Source organism: Barbus barbus, assembly GCF_936440315.1.
Source record: "Barbus barbus genome assembly, chromosome: 14".
NCBI classification, from domain to species: domain Eukaryota; kingdom Metazoa; phylum Chordata; class Actinopteri; order Cypriniformes; family Cyprinidae; genus Barbus; species Barbus barbus.
This window is the reverse complement of record NC_136742.1, coordinates 25,578,562-25,599,374: the sequence shown is the minus strand read 5'-3', so window position 1 is coordinate 25,599,374 and position 20,813 is coordinate 25,578,562. Positions and strand designations below refer to the sequence as shown.

At 35.4% G+C, this 20,813-nt stretch overlaps 2 protein-coding genes across 4 annotated transcripts; one reads left to right on the top strand and one right to left on the bottom strand.

Moving 5' to 3' along the window:
• Positions 1-8,568: 8,568 nt before the first annotated feature.
• Positions 8,569-13,660, top strand: LOC306880223 (heat shock factor protein 2-like; the record flags this gene model as incomplete). Of its 3 annotated transcripts, none has more annotated exons than XM_079433597.1 (12): positions 8,569-8,794; positions 9,377-9,485; positions 9,585-9,712; positions 9,866-9,990; positions 10,264-10,339; positions 10,460-10,521; positions 10,935-11,013; positions 11,340-11,464; positions 11,567-11,812; positions 12,460-12,562; positions 12,757-12,817; positions 12,906-13,660. In XM_079433597.1, 12 exons carry the CDS (start codon positions 8,702-8,704, stop codon positions 13,193-13,195), a joined length of 1,497 nt encoding a protein of 498 aa, XP_079289723.1. In that variant the 3' UTR covers positions 13,196-13,660. The 3 variants fall into 3 exon arrangements, with proteins under 3 accessions (XP_079289723.1, XP_079289725.1, XP_079289724.1); XM_079433599.1 differs by lacking the exon at positions 8,569-8,794 and adding an exon at positions 8,866-8,936; XM_079433598.1 differs by lacking the exon at positions 8,569-8,794 and adding an exon at positions 8,882-8,917.
• Positions 13,661-15,352: 1,692 nt separating this feature from the next.
• Positions 15,353-20,813, bottom strand: LOC306880224 (serine incorporator 1-like). Its single transcript, XM_079433600.1, has 10 exons — positions 20,692-20,813; positions 19,018-19,179; positions 18,712-18,905; positions 18,474-18,553; positions 18,040-18,177; positions 17,258-17,427; positions 17,031-17,121; positions 16,816-16,957; positions 16,495-16,719; positions 15,353-15,698 (listed from the first exon to the last, which is right to left on the bottom strand). The coding sequence occupies exons 1-10, from the start codon at positions 20,728-20,730 to the stop codon at positions 15,560-15,562; spliced, it is 1,380 nt and encodes a 459-aa protein (XP_079289726.1). The 5' UTR covers positions 20,731-20,813; the 3' UTR covers positions 15,353-15,559.

The following is a 20,813-nucleotide window of genomic DNA, read 5'->3' as shown; positions in this document are numbered from 1 at the left end:
AATGCATATTACTAATCAAAAATAAAGTTTTGATATATTTACAGTAGGAAATATACAAAATAACTTAATCTTTATTTATTATCCTAATGATTTTTGGCATAAAATACATTTAAAATAATTTTGTCCCATATAATATATTGCTACAAATGTACCCTTGCTACTTATTATGACTGGTTTTGTGGTCCAGGGACACATATGGACTAATTTAACATCATAAAACTAATAATGATATGGATGGCCCTAAATGACAAAAAACTTGTTCACTAGAATAGATACTGGGTCTGAATGGGTTAACAAACCTAAAGGTCCAGTGTTAAAATCTGGCTGGTTTTATACCTTCATGTTCTGCAGTGGCTGTATTTCTTCTAAACCTAGAGGACACCCAAGTCGATGCCTCTAAAATGGTTACACTCCGTATCATATGCCAAAACAAGTCGTGGACCACGGGGGATAGAGTTGGATGTCAAATAGCCTGTATTAAAAACAGCTTTGCTTAGAAAGTAAATCCAGACAGTGGGTGGAGGACCAGACTTGCCCAGAGCAAGTGGCTGGAGCTTAACAACTCATTCCTGAACGAAAAGCATAAAACCTTCAAATGCTTGAAAAACGTGTGTAGTTCTTCATGCTGGATATGATAAGGTAAACTCCAAAAGATGCAGATGTTAGCGAGGTGACTGTACACATTTGCACACTAACCAGCCCCTGCCAGCTGAAATTGTATCTAGTATCCAAAAATGCAATGCGAAGATCAAACAGGCAGCTATTTAGTTTATTTCCATTTTAGGCCCCAGATTGCTGAATTCCTTTCTCAGTGGAACAGTTGTTAGTTCATTTTAGCTAAATGTCATACAATGTAATTGTTAGGTTAACAACAGCAAATTAATCCAGTTTTGGTTTCCAAAGCAATTAAGACTAAGGCAACAAGGATGTGATTATTTAAGCAGAAGTTCTGCATGTTGCTGTCTAATCATTATTGCACTCCTTTCATACACTTGCAATATTGTCTGTCCTTGCTCTTCTGTTACAGTAAGATGCAACCAATCAGTCGGGGTTCAGCCCATTTTGCCCCTTGTGGTAGCTGCTGTAATTACACACTCTGTCAAGCAAAAAACATCTTTCTCCAATGATTCCTATTAAAAAATACTATGTATTGTGACTAAAATTAAAATTTAAATGTCTAATTTCAACAGTTTTCTATCAGAGATCTCTTTAGTTGTAATGGAACATTAAAAAAAACAAGAAAACTTATTATGTCATATTGTATTTTAATATTACTACTATAATGCCCCAAAAAACTTTAAACATTTTCATACTCAATATTGTTTTCCAGTACAAATATCTAAACATCAAGATACATTTACTTGGGAAGCAAACTGGCTTAAAATATGTTTTTTTTCTGAAAAATGTATAAAAATTAAGTTTGCATCAAACGTATCAAAATGAAGTAATCTTGTTTTAACCAAAAACTTCATAATCACTCAATTTTAATAATTTATTTGATCTGAAATTTCTTCTAATTTCAGATATTAACCATATCATATTTGCTTCTCTAATGTGTACTTGATTTAAGAAGGTATAGATATTTGTACAAGGAAAACAAGACAAAAATGCTTCCTTTTTTTTTCTTTTTTTTTCTTTTTTTTTTTGCAGTGCAGGGAATCAATGAATTACTATATTACATGCAGTGCACATTATTAAATAGATTTTCTGAAAGGCATGAGAAGTTTGAAGCCTCAGAAATCTCACACCCTCAGGCAGACCGTTTTAAATTGTAATTCCCATGTAAGTCATTCTCAGCACACACACCTCGTCGAACCTCCTGGTTTGCGGTCTGCCAGGGATATTTTAGTGGTTACAACTTGTACACAGTTAGCTGTTCCTCTGTATTTACAGCCTCTGTGTTTATGGGGAAGTGCTGAATATGCATATGAGACACAACGGGAGTCTTAAACCTGGCATCATCAAATACCTCCCTCTGAATCCACTCTTTGTACCAGGTCTTTCAATGAAAAGGGATTCACGTTACTTCACTGTAACCAAAATGAGAAACACCTGGCAAGGTAAAGCTTCATAACGTGCTCTCTTGAGGGTAGTTAGCACTCCATCTGTCCAACATTTAGGCCTAGTGAGCTGACTCGCTGCCTTCTAAGGCAGCATCGCAAACACTGTGGAACATAGGTAGCTTGTTGTAGTGCATTATGGGATTGCCTTCTCTGGCAATCCGGACGTAATGTACATTTGTCATTTTGTCTTTGTCATGTGACCTACCAGTTTCATCGCTTCACTGACTTTCACAAATCCTCTCCTGTGCCCTAATGGAACATTAAAGTGTCCATGAGATGCACACTTCAAAATCACGCAAGAAACAGTAGTTTATCAGGGAGCTTTTGCCTCCTGTTTAATGAATACTGTGAATTCAGACATACTACTCTGTTCACTGTTTTTCACCTACTATATATTAGGGAAGTACTATGCAAGTGTTATGTTGTTGTTTTGTTCTAAAATGCAGCCAAGGCATTTTAGAAAGCAACTAAATTAATATGTGAACTGTTCAGGAGTGCATGCATTATGCTTTAAAATGCTTGTCTTGCATAGAGCTCACCAGGTTTTGGAACACAGATTTTGCTTATCTGAACAACAAGCCCTTAAATTGTAATACCTGTGACGATATCCTAAATTCAGCTCACAATGGAATTCCACCTGGATTATGTGAAACTGCAAAATACAGGCAATCACATCCCCGTGGCCTAATGACACAGCGCTAAGCATTTTCTGAGCAATAAAGCACAAACAAATGTTAATACCGAAGCATATAAATGTACATGCCAGGTGGTTCTGAGAGCTTGGCTGCATTATTTATCTCTTTACTTTTATGACACTTGGCATGCTATGATAACCCCCGATGGAGTGAAAACAGAATACATGTCGACTAAATTGCTTCATTATCATGGAGGTGAATCAGGAAAGAAATTTTGAGAAAAGTTAAGCTATTTAAATGGAAACTAAGATTATCAGGCGTACAAATTGTAAAAGTTTAGAGATTTCAAACAAAGGCCTGAAAGGCTTCAAGTTATGTAATAAGCCTACAAAACAGAAGGAACAAAGGCCAGATGTGAACGTCTTCCTCTCTTCGATTGTGACTAATGCGTTAATGAGGTGGCAGGAGAGCTGGATGCACTGGAAAAAGACTAACATCATATTTATCGTGAGATATCACACCATTTGGTGTTCAATGAATTTTGACTAATACTGTCAAATGATTAAAAATTAACTGCATATCAGAATAACGCAACAAATACTATTCAATGTCAATATATTTCCATATTCCATTTTATAACACTAAAAAATGAATGCATGTGGCCCTATTTGTTTTTTTTTTCTTTTGCATTATTTAATTATATAGTCACTCACTCAACAATTACACATAGCAGAGTGTGTGATAATGAAAAACCTCTTATTTGTAAAATGGAGAAAAACTATTTCTTCACCTAATTTAACCTTTGGTTCTATGAGCTTCGTGAGGTCATACGTGGCGACGTCTCCTCTCAAACCTAAGAATCCTTGATGTTGAGGCTAAATGTGAAAACATACCTTTTACTGCCTCTGGCTAGCATATCGTCTATAACCATTTCCAAGTCTCACCGAGCTGAAAGAAAAGAACTGGATTTTATGTTCTATTTAAAAAGAACTTCCTCAAAGTGAAGAAAAAAAGGTTTTCTCCCTGATATCCAACTGGTAAGGTGTGTTTTATTGTTGCAGTTTAAAACATTGGCTCTAAAACAGCAACTAGTTGCATGATGAGATCATTTGATTTTAATTTGTGTGGTGGAATATGGAAATACTGCACCAATTAATACAGAGAGGCATAACCATTCAGCTTCACTTAATCAAAGATGTTTCGAACAGCAATAAAAATGGTCTCCTTGGCAGCTCTGCGAGGCATAATCCAAACGTATCTATTCATTAGGTAAAAAATAAATCTGCTGAGCTCAGCACTAATATATTTTTCTCTGTTTCATTTCAGTTCTCTTAGACTTCAGGATTAATCAAATAATGAGAGGGAACAACAACTATAAAACAGAGGTCCAAGTTCTACATCCAATGGAAAATATCAATTCCTTCCAGGCTTTTTTGGTCCAACTCTGTTGGAAAAAAAAACTAAAGAAAATGAAAGACAAAAAGAGAGGGCAAGGGAGAGTGAGTGTTCTGCTTCCCAACCAGTACCTACCTGAAAACATCAAGCCTGTCCAAGCAAACGGGTTCAATAAAAAAGTGTGTCAGTCAACCTCGGGTGACTCCTACATCTGTTTTTTGTTTTTGATTGTTTGTTTGTTTACATTATGAGCGTGCCATAAACCAATGTTTTCCAATGTTTTTAAAAGGTTTCACTGTGAATGCTGTAACATTTTCACCTATCGAAGATTAATATTGATGTATGATTATTCATATGCTATAAAAACATTGCTCTGTTTGTGTATCCCGATCAGACTGACACAGCAACAGTGGCTAAACTAAACAGCGGGATTACGTGCAAAAAAAAATACAAAAAATAAAATAAAATGTAAAAAAAAAAATGATAAAAATGTGTGTATAAAAATAGTGTTTTATAACAATATTTTGTTTTAATTGTTTTATAAATAATTTCATAATTTTTTCTGATCTTTTTGGTTGCTCTCTTATCAACTTTACGGTAAATTCTAGTAGTTTCTAATCCACTAAAACAGATATTTAACTAAAATGACCATACTTATCAGATAAAATCCAAAATCCATTTATCCATGTTTTTTGTTTTGTGTTGTTTTGATAACACTTCACATAAAAAAACATTGTGATATAATCTGTTTGGCATTATAAAAAAATAGAAAGAAAGAAGTGTTCATTGCAATTTTCCTATATACTAGGCAGTAGTGACTTTTCTATCACTTGTCTAACTATAATTCACACTGATTTTTGCCATCTCCATAATCTCTCTTCACCAAGAATCAAAGAATGTTCTAATTATGGCTATTAGGAAAGACTCTTTGATGTGAATATCACTGTCTGCTCTCATTAGTCGGGCCTGTCAAGTTCATTCTCTGTTATGTGTCACCTTAATGTTCGTCTCAGTGTTGTTAGTCCACTTACAGTTACTCTGTCCAACATCAGGTCTGGTTAATTAAATACAGCCTTTTTATTTCTCTCAGAAGGCAATTTGTTTTGTAGCTGGCTTAACAAATTAAATCAAGTGCTAAGCATTTAAAAAGCACAATAATCAGTTATTTATAACATCAGCTAAAACTGAAATTACTATCACATGTGTGTACGTGTGGGAGAGAGAGCTGGGCAGCATAAGAAGGCTCTTTTATTGCAGCTGGCTACGTGGGTAAAATCTTCTTCACAACAGACTCAAGGGCATCGAGGAGGACATTTTTTTTTTTTTTATCTCGCCATGTTTTCCCTCGAAGGTGATTAGGTTTGTTGAAAAACTCTGCCCTTTTAACCTCTTGCTTGCATTAATGCCTTGCATTCTGCTTTATACAACCACATTTTAGCATGCATATCTATTTAATGTACTGTTCTTGAACAATCTGAATGTCATCGATAAGTGTAATGACACAGAATAAATCAAGCTATCATCTGTCTCTGAACTTTTCAGATCAGATTGATTTCACTACTAATATATGCTGTGCAATGCTGGCCTCTAGTGTTAGAATATGGCAGTGCTGGTTATTATAAAACGCAAATACAGGTGCATCTCAAAAAATAAGAATATCGTGAAAAAGGTCAATATTTTTTGTCACTCATTTCAGAAAGTGAAACCCATATATTATATAGATTCCTTACACATAGAGTGAAATATTTCAAGCCTTTATTTCTTGAAATTGTGATGATTATGGCTTACAGATAATGAAAACCCAAGAAAATTAGAATATTACAAGATCAATAATAAAAAAATTTAAACAGAAATGTCAGGCTTCTGAAAAGTATGTTCATTTCTATGCACTCAATACTTGGTTGGGCCTCCTTTTGCATGAATTACTGCATCAGTGCGGCATGGCATGGAGGAAATCAGCCTGTGGCACTGCTCAGGTGTAATGGAAGCCCAGGTTGCTTTGATAGCGGCCTTCAGGTCATCTGCATTGTTGGGTCTGGTGTCTCTCATCTTCCTCTCGACAATACCCCATAGATTCTCTATGGGGTTCAGGTCAGGCGAGTTTGCTGGCCAATCAAGCACAGTAACACCATGGTCATTGAACCATGGTACCTTTGGCAGTGTAGGCAGGTGCCAAGTCCTGCTGGAAAATGAAATCAGCATCTCCATTAAGCTTGTCAGCAGAAGGAAGCATGAAGTGCTCTAAAATTTCCTGGTAGATGGCTGCGTTGACTGTGGACTTCAGAAAACACAGTGGACCAACACCAGCAGATGACATGGCAGCCCAAATCATCACTGACTGTGGAAACTTCACACTGGACTTCAAGCAACATGGATTCTGTGCCTCTCCACTCTTCCTCCAGACTCTTAGACCTTGATTTCCAAATTAAATGCAAAATGTACTTTCATCTGAAAAGAGGAATTTGGACCACTGAGCAACAGTCCAGTTCTTTTTCTCCACAGCCCAGGTAAGACGCGTCTAACGTTGTCTCTGGTTCAGAAGTGGCTTGGTAGCCCTTTTCCTGAAGATGTCTGAGCGTGGCGACTCTTGATGCACTGACTCAGCTTCAGTCCACTCCCTGTGAAGCTCTCCCAAGTGTTTGAATCGACTTTGCTTGACAGTATTCTCAAGCTTGCTGTCATCCCTGTTGGTTGTGCACCTTTTCCTACCCAAATTCTTCCTTCCAGTCAACTTTACATTTAATATGCTGTGATACAGCACTCTGTAAACAGCCACTCCTTTCAGTAATGACCCTCTGTGAATGACCCTCTTTGTGGAGGGTGTCAATGTTCGTCTTCTGGATCATTGCCAAGTCAGCAGTCTTCCCCATTATTGTGGTTTCAAAGAACAAGAGATACTCGGAATTTATACTGTAGTGATGGTCATTTATTGAAACTCAAATGTAAATATTCTAATATTTTGAGATACTGATTTTTGACTTTCATGAGCTGTAAGCTCTAATCATCAAAATTAAAACAAAATAACTTTTTAAATGTTTTACTTTACATGTAATGAATCTAGAATATATGAAAGTTTCACTTTTTGAAATAAGATACAAGAAAAAATTAACTTTTTCACGATATTCTAATTGTTTTAGATGTACCTGTATAGGCCAAACGACTACATGCATCATACATTTCATTCAATCCTCAATTCCCTATTAGTTATTCAAAAGATGTTTCCTTCACTCCACAATTACACGTTGCTGGCAAGTATTTTGACTATATTAACGTAGTAGCATCATGACTACAAAATGTAACCCAATGAAAAAGTTGTAATAAGTGAAAAGTGACATACTTAAGTTTCATAATACTCACTTGTGCAAACTGTATGAACTGCAACTGCAATGACGTGCAAACTGGATCAGCTGTTAAAATGGAAGACTGAGGTTAGTTATCACACATTTGCTTCAAAAGACATTTATATGACATTCGTCTGTAGATTCAGCATTTATAGATCACATTGTTGCAATACAACCTATAATTAATTTATTTCACAGGTAAAGGTGTCCAATACCAGGAGAGTCAACAAAGATAAAGCAAGTATGTTGGTCATGTGATATAAGCCTACCCCCATTAGGCAACCTGCTCCATGTAAAATAAATTTCTGCACTACCAATGACTGGATATGTAATTTCATATGAATATTTTTTTTTTTACATATTTTGATTATTGAATGCAACTTAGAAGCCTTGGCAAGTGGCTAGAAAAAAATTAAAAAGATGTTGAATTTTTTTTTACCAATATTACCATCAATTATTTATTTATTTTTATTATTTTGATTTTTACAACAGCCACAATGTAAAAGGTAACATTACGCAATATCACAGACACAAGAGTGCTGTTGTTATTAATATCTTCACAGGTATGATTCAGCTGCTGGCACAAAGCTCAAGGCCGAAGCAAACGTGTTCAGTAAACTGTATATTTTAATACAACAGTACCAAACACTAGTAAATAATATAAAATAACTTACATTTTATGCTTAATTTGGCAAGCTAGTTCATATGTTTCATCTACTTTCTACATCTACTTTCATCCGAATATGTTGCTAGTGTGGATTTATTAAGTTTATTTACGTGCTATAGCATAAATATATGTATTATATAATTATAATTATATTTCTTTGGAAAAATATTCAAATTTACGCTTTAAATCAATTATAATGTTGTTAAGCGCTTAAAACGTTTAAAACGCTATATTTAATGAGATTTGATGTTGTGCGATTTGTGCAACAGACAGCCATACAAACAAACACTATCAAAAATATTCATTTTTGAGCGCTGGTGTCGCTTTAATGCTCTCGGGGGTGGAAGAGTGACCAATCAGGTCTCTCTCTCTTCAACGAAGCGTTTTCATTGGCTACCACCAACATACGGCTGACAATACACGTGAGCAATCTTACGTAAGGCCGCAACGGACCAATCAGAGCTCTCGAATCCAACAGGAAGTTGTGTACTTGCGTCGCTATTTTCACTGGTTCTCGTGTTTCGTCTAAAACCCAAGAAAACAATCCTATCTGACTCATATTATTTATTCTTTGCAGCGTTTACTTTTCATTCCAACAAAATGAAACACAACTCCAACGTTCCCGCATTTCTCACCAAGCTTTGGACTCTCGTCGAGGATTCGGATACAAATGAATTTATTTGCTGGAGCCAGGTAATTGAAAGAAAAGACCTGAATGTTAGCATTCTAGCTTAGCTTATAGTGACACAGTTATTTGTGATCCGGGTCCTATGCGATTAGATGTTGATTTTGATGGATGTGCGTCAGATCATGGAGGTTGTGCTATGATATATAAGTATTAAGATTTGCAACATATTTTTTCCGTTTTATTTTATTTAACAGTTCTATTATGATTTAGTTTACATATATATATATATATATATATATATATATATATATATGTATATATATGTATATGTATATGTGTGTGTATTTATATATATGTATATATATTTATTTACAACAGATATTTTATTATACTAATTATTTTTTATTATTTTCTACCTTCGTAGTATTCTTTTGATTATTTTTTTCTTGTAATTTCTCTGTGAAATACAAAAATAGCATTTTGATGTAATTTGTTTTCAATGTAAACACTCTTCTATTCAATCAAGAATTTATATTGACCACGACTGTAAAGTAAAAAAAAAAAAAAAAAAAAAACAGAATGAGGAACAACATACAAAATGACAGGTCTGTTTTATTTAGTTAAGGCTCTTCATTTATTTTTCATAGGAAGGGAGCAGTTTCCTTGTACTGGATGAACAAAGGTTTGCAAAAGAGATTCTTCCAAAGTTTTTCAAGCACAACAACATGGCCAGTTTTGTCCGACAGCTCAACATGTGTAAGTGGTTTCTCTACAGCTCCACCGAAATTCTCCTCCTTCCCCATTGTTCAGCTGTAATTTGAGATTAATATTAGTTTCTTTGTCCTTTACAAACAGATGGTTTTCGCAAGGTGATGCACATTGACTCGGGCATTGTGAAGCAAGAGCGAGATGGACCAGTTGAATTCCAGCATCCATATTTCAAACATGGGCAAGATGACCTGCTAGAGAACATCAAAAGAAAGGTAAATCTCTGTTAAAAATTACAAAATGAGAGACCTGAAAATAAGATGCAAATGAAAATATTTAGAGAACATTTTTTGTATAACAACAATTTAAATTGTTGTAAGCAACATCTGAATTTAAGCTGAAGTTGATAGTCATTATTCTTGATATAGGTGTCAAATGCTCGCCCTGAAGAGAGCAAAATAAGGCAAGGAGATCTTTCGAAAATTCTGACAAGCGTTCAGAACGTACATGAGCAGCAAGAAAACATGGATTCTAGACTTGCTACACTGAAAAGGTAATAAAATACTCTGTTAGAAGCTTTAATCTGTGCTTGTGCCTTACATTATCCTGTATCATTTAATCTCATCCATGTGTATTTACCCAGAAGTTAAGGGAACAGATGGTCTAATCACTAGTTGTGCCTAATATTGCCCTGTTCAGCAAGTATCAACATGGTTAAACCACTCCGAATGTCTTAGCAAGAACAAAGAACTACACTCTGACACCATGGCATGTTTTTTAGAAAATGTATAACTCTCATTCTCTCTTCTGTTGTCTTTTTTTCCAGAGAGAATGAAGCTCTTTGGACCGAGCTGTCAGACCTCAGACAGAAACATGCACAGCAGCAGCAGGTCATAAAGGAGGTACGTTCTACTTGCACGTAGCAGTTTTGCAGACATTTCTATTGTATATCAGCATAAAAAGTGCATGATCTAATGCACAGGTTTAAATGTTGATGCCACTTTTTGTATTGTTCCCTGCAGCTGGTGCAGTTTATCTTCACATTTGTTCAGAACAATCGTATGTTAAATTTAAAACGCAAAAGGTAAGACTAAAATGCATTTAATAAAAGTATACTACCGGCATTTTTCTGTTTCAAAATCTGTTTCAATTAAATGTTTTCTTTCAAATAAATCACTTTCTATTCATTAAAGAATACTGAATAAAAACTATTAATAGTTAACAAAAAATATTAATTAGCTGAACAGATTTTAACATTTGAGCAATAGCTGTTGAAATTCCAGCTTTGCTATCACAGAAATAAAATACATTTTAAAATGTATTAAAACAGAAAACAGTTATTTGAAATAAGAGTGTATGTATCTTCCTGGTTCCTATTCTGATTCAGTAATTTTGAGAGAGAGAATTTATATTTTTATTTTATTATTATAAATTAAAAACAAATAATATCTTTTTACACTATTATTAATATGTACCTTACTTGCTATCCAATTTCAGACCACTTACACTGAACAGCAACGGAAAGAAGTCAAAATTTATCCACCAGATCTTCGAGGAACCTATGGACCACAGCAAAGTAGGTGTAGAACCATCCAGGGCTGATTAGGTTCCATACACTTCCATACACCTTGCTAGGAGCAAATGTGCTCTTGTCAGTTATTTTGTAAATGTGATGTTGCTATTCGATATCTTGCATTTTTCACTTTAAATGAGATTTGAGGCAGGGTTCACTTTGTGTGAAACCGTACTGCCCCTGGATATGAACCTTAAATTGTGAGAATCACCGTCAGTTAAATTCACGTTGGTGGGGGACCGATTTATTTATATAAATATGATATTCTCATTAATATTGAAACTTGAATATGAGTTTGTCAGAGACTCATCTCTTGCTGTCTCTGTTAGTCTGCAGTGAATGGACTCAATGGATTGAAGAACAGTTCTGACATTTCTGAAGATGTCGTCATCTGTGACATCACAGATGAAGATGCAGAATTTATAGATGGCGTATCGATACTAGCTGACCAAGGGTAAGCATTTAGGTTTTGATTCAAACCATTGCACCTCTTTTGCCTAAAGTTTTGTGGCAGAAAATTAGAAATGAGATCTGTGTTTTTCTCGATTTCTTACAGAGATGCTGAAATTCTGGAAGTTGCTTGTGAAAGCAGCTCAACTATAAGAAACGACAGCACAAACGGAACGGTAACAAATTCAACCGCTCAACAAGAAGCAGTACCCAAAAGCATCTCTGACATTTCATCAAGCGCCCTGCAATTGAACAACCCCTCCGCTCTAAGTTCAGAGGATCCAGTGAAGCTGATGGACTCCATTCTCAGCGAAAATGGAGCCATTTCACAAAATATAAACCTTCTTGGCAAGTAAGTAGTAGGCTATATATAATACAAGGCTGCTGAGATTTAATATCTATCATGAGCTTCTCCTTGCCAAGAGAAATAAAAAAAAATGTTTTGTACGTATTGAGATAATCAAACATTATTCCAACTCTGAAAACATATTTATGGAAGTCGTTTTCTGACACATTTGTTTTGGTAAATCATAATCCACAATTTGATCTTTTATCTCATAATTTAATGTATCTAATAATTTCAATTTATCTTATAATTCCATTTATTTTTTACATTACTTTTTCTTATATTTTTTTCATAATTGATTTTATTTCCTAATTGACATCTCTTAATTTATATCTCATGACTCTCTCATAATTTTGCATTTTTTTCCCCCTCATACTTAGTATCTCATATTTATGACTCTGTGCCTGTCAAAGCATGATTTTATTTTATTTATTTTTTGTATCATGTGAAGGAAATGGGCTTCCATTCAAATTAATCTAGCATTCAAAATTATCATTCAAATCAAATGCTAAATAATTGGTTCAACCAAATTCAAATTATACATTTCTCTTTTTTTATTTTTATTGATTTATTTTTTTAGACTTGTAGTGCAAAAATTACATCTGCTTTAAGCATATTTAATGAACATTTCATTGTAAATGAAATCACTACAGAGTTGAGTTGATGGACTATCTGGACAGCATTGACTGCAGTCTGGAAGACTTCCAGGCCATGCTGTATGGAAAACAGTTCAGCATTGACCCAGATATCATGCAGGTTTGTTTGGAGATTCTATAAGCTATAATGTGTTTACTTGCTGTACATAATCTGTTTTTTGTTGTTGAAAAGCTCTAAAATAATTTCCAATGATGCATCGCTCACCTGCTGTAATTCACCATGATGACATGTTTAATTTTATTCTGCATTGTCATATTTTTGATAAAGCTCTGTTTTTCTTTTGCTTTTGGCAGGAAGCTGTCTCGGAAACAAAGGACAATGTCAACAAAGGGAAGCCTGAGTCTGAAAACACAGGTAATTGTTGCATGTTCCTTTATAAATCAGTGTTATTTGTGTGCCATCACTGCGCTTTGCTTACTAGCGTGTTGGTTCCTTCTTTCAGATAAGCAGCTGATCCAGTATACAACCTGCCCTCTGCTGGCATTCCTGGATGGATGCACCCCTCTGGCCCCACCAGATTCTCCAACTGAAAATCCTATCCTGCCCCAGAGCCCTGACGAACCCACAGACCTGTTGGACAAGGCCCTGGAGTCGGAAACAGAGACACCTCGCAGCTCTCTGATCCGTCTGGAGCCCCTCACAGAGGCGGAGGCGAGCGAGACCACGCTGTTCTACCTGTGCGAACTAAACTCTGACCTGCCCAGTGCCGACTCGCCACAGGTTGATTTCTGAAAGCTAATCAGCCTGGAAAACAGACCTTTTCATTTTTTGTAAATATTCATCAAAATGATGATATTTATTTGCCAGAATTTTTTGGTACCATCTGTCCATGAGTTTGACATTCCTTCCTTTCACAGATACTTCTAGTTACTGTTCACTAGCTAGTGTCCTTTCCACAATCTCTAGCAGGAGATTAGGCTGCAGTTATGTTGCTGGTTTACATTGCAGCTGACTGTTTTGTGAAGCACGTGTTTTCCTGTGTTATTATTGAGCAGTTCAGAAAACGTTACAGCTATCCTTTATGTATATGGTATAGAAGTGCCTGCCTGATGTCCTAATGTCACTGTAAATAGACGTGAAGACTTTGGCTTGTGGTTAGTTCCATAATGTTGGACAATACACAGTGATTCTTGTTACCGTGAGCTTTTCATTATTATACAAAGCTTTGCAGTAGCATTAAAGGAATTTAGACGTTGATTCTGGTGTGGGTTTTTTTTTTTTGGTTTTCAAATAGGGCTTGGTTGAAATGTCCATTTTATGATTTTAATGAACCGGAAAAGAAAAAAAAAACGTTTTAAATGCCATTTTCTATGTCCGTTAGTCCTGATTCGTCAGTAAAACTTAACCAAATACTATTTGCATACAATAATTTGAAGCCCTTTCTTACTGTTGGGTGTAACAGCTGATTGCCTCACAATACGTTTAACGTCATTCACGGTAATCCGGGGAAGCTCTTGTAAACAGCGAGTGTAATATGTCATCCACCCCTGTGCCATTTTCGCCAATCGCAAAAACGGCTTCCGGCGTAGCACCGGATGTAACTGAGCTGGCTGAGACCAAATGCGGAAGCGATCGTGCAGAGTCTACACGCTTTGTTAGTTTTAAAAATTATTCTGACAGTTTCATCATGAAATTTAAAGAAATAAATACCGATTGTAGCAAGAAAGATCACGGAGCCCACGCGAATTGATAATCTTTTCCACTTTTAAATACCAAACAACTAAAAATATCTCGGTTTTGAACCATGAAAAGACATCAATAAATCAGTTTGTGTTGTGAGCATGTTACAAACAAAAAAGTAAAAGAGGAGCATTTTGCAAAAGCCAAAATAGGCACATTCACTACTATACTAGACTCTCTCTATATATACACATATATATTCTAACGACTAAGTTGAGAAGATAATTAGAATTGTATAATATAATTAGAACTGTAGGCCTATATACAGTAGTCAACATTTGAAGTGGATCTAAACCTTTCATCAAAGTTGCCCTAAAACCAAAATGCCTTCGTTTTAGGACAACTTTGATTAACTTTTTTTGTTATTGTTGATCCAATTTCAAATGTTAACTACTGTATGTAAAAACTCTACCAAAATGTACCAAGAGGGTTCACCGTTTAATTTACAGCATTAATTTTGTTTTTTCCATTTAGAAAAATACATATGCCTGAATATTTTCTGGTAAATCGATATCGGAAACCTGAACCGTTATCGTGATTAAATCGTACATTGTACGGTAATTAAATCCTGAAATCTGTACCAATAACTGGTAATATTTTGAAACTCCAATGAGAACATAATCTGGATTTTAAACCTTTAATAAGATGACATATTTGGTGATTACAATGCACTTGTCAAAGGGCAAACAATAACACTGACATTAAAAACAAATGTGAGAACTGCCATCAAGAAAACCACCAGTGTGCCTTTAATAGGCTACAATAAAGGGTAAAGCAAAACAAGTCATCTATTCAGGTTTTATCAGCAAAGGATCATATATTCAGTGCAAAACATTGTTTAACACACATTGGCTACAAGCATAAAATGAATAGTGTGCAAAAAACTAACGTGTGCAAGTTGCAAAAGGGTTAGCACTGTTACAGTCATGTTCATGGTGCAAATCATCAAGAGGCGAAAAGCATGACAAATCTACAATTCTAAGTTGCCTGTAAATTTTTTGCATGCTAATTCACTACTGTATATGTGCATTCTATAGGAAATTATGGATGTCACGATTTATGGGAAAACATGACTTGCATTTTATCACTACTCTCCACAAATAACTTATTTTAACCACACAGAGGTTTTTAATCAAGGTTAATTTATCCTTAATTTTGAAGAACAAATTCTTGAAGGAAATATTAACATCACATCACAGGAAACCCAAGCCATGTTCTTCATTTATTTCAGCTCATATATGAACAAATAAACACTACATAAAAGCATGCAAGGTTAAAAAAAAAATCATGTAGGGTCAACTGAATGAACAAAACACTCACAGGTATTTACATTTAGACCTCCTATCCCTATACATGTGGATATTCACATAAGTAATGTTGGATTTTAATTGCAAGCTTTAATTTCTATCCGTCCTCTCAGTCGAAGTCACGGTTGGTGAGGACCAGTGGAGCCACCAGGGTCCACACATACAGAGAGATGCAGATCCAGCAGGAGGTGATCTTCACCCACACAGAGGGCCACTTGCTGGTCATAGTCTCATAGTTGGAGTCAGGGCTATAAAATTGACAAGAAAAAAAATTCAGTCAGAGTTTAAAGATAAATCTGTAAACCTTGTTGATCATAAACATTTAAATATAAATAGTGACAACAAAATGCCAGATGATATTGTATATACAAATTATTTTATTAAATTTGTTTTAATTAAGAACAGCTTTAAGAGTTTAGTTAAAAAGAATTAGTAAAAAATATACATGCACCACCGTTCAAAAGAGTGGGGTCAGAACTATTTCTTATTATAAATATTAAAAATGGCTGTGCTGGTTAAATTTTATTTATTTTTTCAGGATTCTTTTATAAATAGAAAGTAAAAAAAAGAACAGCATTTATTTGAAATATATATTTTTTATAACATTAAATTGCTCAAGTGTATCAGGGGAGATATTTTTAATGTATAGGGAAAACTAAATCCAAACCCACATGGCCCTGTGTGAAAAAGTGCAAAATTCCTCCACAGCGCTGTAACAGACTCATTGCAAGTTATCGCAAATGCTTGATTGCAGTTGTTGTTGCTAAGGGTGGCCCAATCAGTTATTAGGTTTAGGGGGAAAGCACTTTTAAATCTTCTATGTGGAACCACAGATGCCAATAAAGATCCTTTATTTTTAAGGGTGTATTGCAATTCAGTATGTATATTTTTATGTACAGAATTTTATGCATATTAATGCACTTTTGTAACCAGAAAAGTGGTTACACTTGACCTACTTACAAAATTGGCCTAATCAAACTAAAACATGTTCACTAATATATTGTGCAGTGAAACTGATAAATACATCATCACGTGGGCACATACCTGTACCAGTTTGTCAGTGTCATCATGATATACAGGGAAGCCAAGAAAAGCATGAAGTGGAAGAAAGAGTAGCTGTAGGTGACTCCATCCTTCTCATTGTCAACGGCACGGTTGGAGCCATCACCCTCTTCAAAGTTCTCTGGAGCTGGACCATCCTCGATCAGAGCAGACTCGTCGCTGGTGAGGGTCAGTTTGCTCACTTGGGTGTTGCTAGAGTTGCGGATGCTGAAGAAATAAAAAAATAAAATAAAATTTGACTGCTGTGTTGAAAAATAGCTGCAAAAACAGACCATATATTTTAACACATGCAAACTCTCTTACCTGGAGTACAGAACACACAACAGGAACAAGATCAAGCCCACAATACCCTGGGCATCCCACCACTGAACAACACGGTCCTGACCAGCAGGGGTGGTGCTGTTGAGGCCAATAATGCCAAGCAAGCTAGGGTTGCATCTGCGGTCTTGAGGGGAAAAAATATCATTATTTTAGACCAAGAGATTATTCCTTTAAAACAAATCTCTCACAGTCCTTACCAGGCTCATTGGTCATGGCAGACCAGGTCAGATACATGGTGTACAGAGTAACAATGGAGGACTGCAAGAGACCAGATCTGGGCTGGGACTCCTGGAGGAGATGAAGAAATTAAACAACTTGATGTTCACCTGATACGATATATATCCAAAACTGAGCAATACTGAAGGATAGGAAATGATCACAGTTTCAATACTAGTCATACAAACAGATGTTTTGTATTCATTACCTGGATTTTAGGCAAGATGGACATGAAAGATGCACCAACGCACAGCAGCATGTTGATGCTGATGAAGACTTTGTTCTCAGTGCAGCCATCAGAGTGAGTGTAATACACATAGAACAAGACCAGAGACACCAGCGACAGAGCGTAGTTGATGGCTGTAGCAGACAGAAGAGCTAAGGATGGTAGGAAAAAAAAAATTACGTTACAACAATACACAATCAATCTTCTTTATGACTGCATACACTGTAAGAAGTATCTAAACATAAAACAGGGACAATACCTTTACAAATATGTTTAAAAAAAATAATAATAATGTGTTCCATTTATGAATTTAAATATGTTATATTTATGACATTATTAAGATATGCACTACTATTTAAAAATTTGGCAAGATTTTCTGGAAAGCCACTTCTATTGAGTAAGGATGAAACAAATTCAAAATAAAAAAATCCTTAACAAATTTGGATTCTATTCTTAAGCAGCAACACTGTTTTCAACAATGATAATAAGAATAATAATTAAATAATAATTTTTAAATAAATAAATTACATATTATAATAGAAAACTTAAATTGGAATAATATTTCACAATATTACTGTTTATATAGTATTTTTAAGCAACAAAAAAGAGAGAAACTTCTTTCAAAAACACACACAAGAAAATAATATGAACTTTTGAACAGTAGTATACATTTATATTTTTTGTTGTACTACACTGCTGCTTGTTGGAAAAAGGTTTTTGATTCTTATGTGGGACCAAACAAATCAAGTGCTCTTAATGCATACCTGCATACCAGCAGCGAGAGTTTCCCTCCTCCATTTTCTCCACCCAGGACTCGTTCCAAGAATGAGCAAAGTCGATCAAGAGCACCAGCTGGATGAGGATGAAACAGAACGCTCCAGCCATGCCTACATAAAACCAGACTGGAAGAGGACCAGCAGAAGATCATCATTAGATCCTCACAACAAAAATTTGAGAAACAACTCAAATCTGCCTAATCTCATCACTTAAGCTGGCTAAACACTGTACTTTTTGCCATCTTTTTTGCATAAATTCCACTGTATCATGTATAATTCATGTAAAACTGTTACACATTCAGCAGTTATTTTTTAATGATAGTTGTTAAAAAGCCATTTAAAGTCAATTCCTTTCACCTTTACAGTGTAAACACGTAATTGCATGCATATTTCATATTTAAGGTAATAAAATAAAACTTTACCAGTAGTAAAAGGGCCTTCAGGAATGAAGAAAGCTCCAACTGTAATAGCAGTGGCAGCCGCAAACTTGAAAAACCAAAACCTGTAGAAGATATGAATATTTAGAAGAAGCTCAATGAGACATTTCTGAAATTATTTTAATGTTTTAAACACAACTGTGTCTTGCTCATAAAGATTCAAATCTTCAACCTTCGAGTTGGTCAAGACTTTAACCATTAGGTCACACCAACGTCTACATACCCGTTATGCACAGCAGCTCTTGGGTCCTGGCTGCTCTTGACCTTTACCATGATGAGAGAGAAGAGAAGGAAGAACATGGCCATCCCAAAGCACACACGATACACAGCCTTATAGCCCACCAGCACATCGCAGTTCACATGACCTTGGACTCCCGGGATGGACGACCCCATTCCTCCTTCACAAAAGCCTGGAATCTGCAGTGACGTAAAAAAACAACACAGAAATGGTCAGATTGCTTCAGCTGCAACCTTGTAAAACAAATGCAAAACTTTAATTTCCAAGAAACGCTCAGGATTGCTGGGTCACCTTCTTTAGCTGCCCCTCCATGCCTGGCATGAGCATGATGCAGGCGAAGCCCACACCCAGCAGCATAAAGAAGGCATAGATCAGCCGAGTGACTGTGGAGTTGTTTCCACTCGGGCAGCATCTGCACAGCAGGCAGGGAGCACTGCCACAAAGGCAAGGAATCTGCAGAGAAGATAAAAAAAAAAAAAGAGCACATTAAAGGTGATGTAAGCCATTTCAGATATTTTGTGAACTTCAGCCACACACTCCCTCTACAGATCACAAGATTGTTTGTTAGCTTTTTTCAGACCCTAGGGCTGTCACAGTTGTTTTATCGCAACATACATATTTCTGTGAAATCTGTCAGGTAGTACCCTCTAAATATATATATTAAGCACTGATTGAATTATAATTAGGCATGCATTGTGCAAGATATTGTGACTGATAACTATAAAATCTATATGATTTTTCGTCATAATTTTTGCCTATTAACTGATAAATGACACAATTTTTAACAAAAAGAAACAGATTATAAGTTCATTTGTAGTCTAAGTAAAACACCAAGCAAAGCTTGTGGCTAAATTTGTCTGGCTTTACATAACAAAAGAGTTTAGATGTGATTAAAGACGACATTAAAACCCTCCTAAAATAAATGTCTGGATAAACATCTTATAAAAATATTCACACTACTAAATATTGGAGAACATTAAGGTTTACTTATTTATTATTATGTCATTGTTGTTTTTTTTAAAGAAGTCTCCTAAGCTCAACAAGGCTACATGTATTTGCTCAAAAATACAGTATAAACAATAGTATTGCAAAAAAAAAGTATTACAATTTAAAATAGTGGTTTTCTATTTTAATACGTCGAATCAAACGATTTGAGATATTTAATATTAATATTTTAAAGTGTAATTTACTCAAAGCTGATTTTTTTTTTTAGAATAATACTTGGGGGAAAAAATAGAAAAAGAATAAAAGTTAATTTTATTAAGTGTTATTGAACAGTAAATACTGCTACATAGCCTCAGGCCCCATGTTTTCGCATCTCTCCTGTGTGTGTGTGTGTGTGTGTGTGTGTGTGTGTGTGTGTCATAAACTGACATCTAATCGGTGTTTTGATGTCGCAACACCTGAAATCCTAACAAATCCATGTGACCTTGTTTGAAAACCTCATGTTATGATGGAAGATCATCTATGTGTGTCCCATTTAAGATCATATTAAACCCCCCCATGAAACAACCACAATAGCCGACAAAATGCCGTTTATCTACGAGTAACGTTATTTGGCTGCAATTACGAGTAAAAGTACTAATATATGTCACTTGGTGGGACAAATTACGCAAAACATAACAACACACAATTGCTATGAATACAAAAACATTGTTTGCTTCATCACAACAGGGGAACCACCCAACATGACACTGTGCATCTAGAAAACAACTGATTTAAATCAAACCAAAACATGATGAAATTAATTAATATGTTGTTGTGTGTCATTCTTTTTAAATATTCAAAAGATTCAGTGGGTTTAATGAATTCAGAGCATCGTGAACGGCCCAGACACCATTTTCTCTTTCGCTTTTTTCCCATCTGCATCGCATAATAAACTCGCTAAAAACAAATAGTTATTTTCCTTCGCACATCTATACGATTCTATTTATATTTCATCAGTATATTGATATGTAAACTTACCCAACTGGCCATGGAACAAAGCCCGAGTACGGCCCCCATGTTCAGCGGTGATGTTTCTCCGGACGGTGTTTTGGAAATGGACGCTGTGTTTACATGTAGCTCCGCTGTCTGGTGAAGCCGGA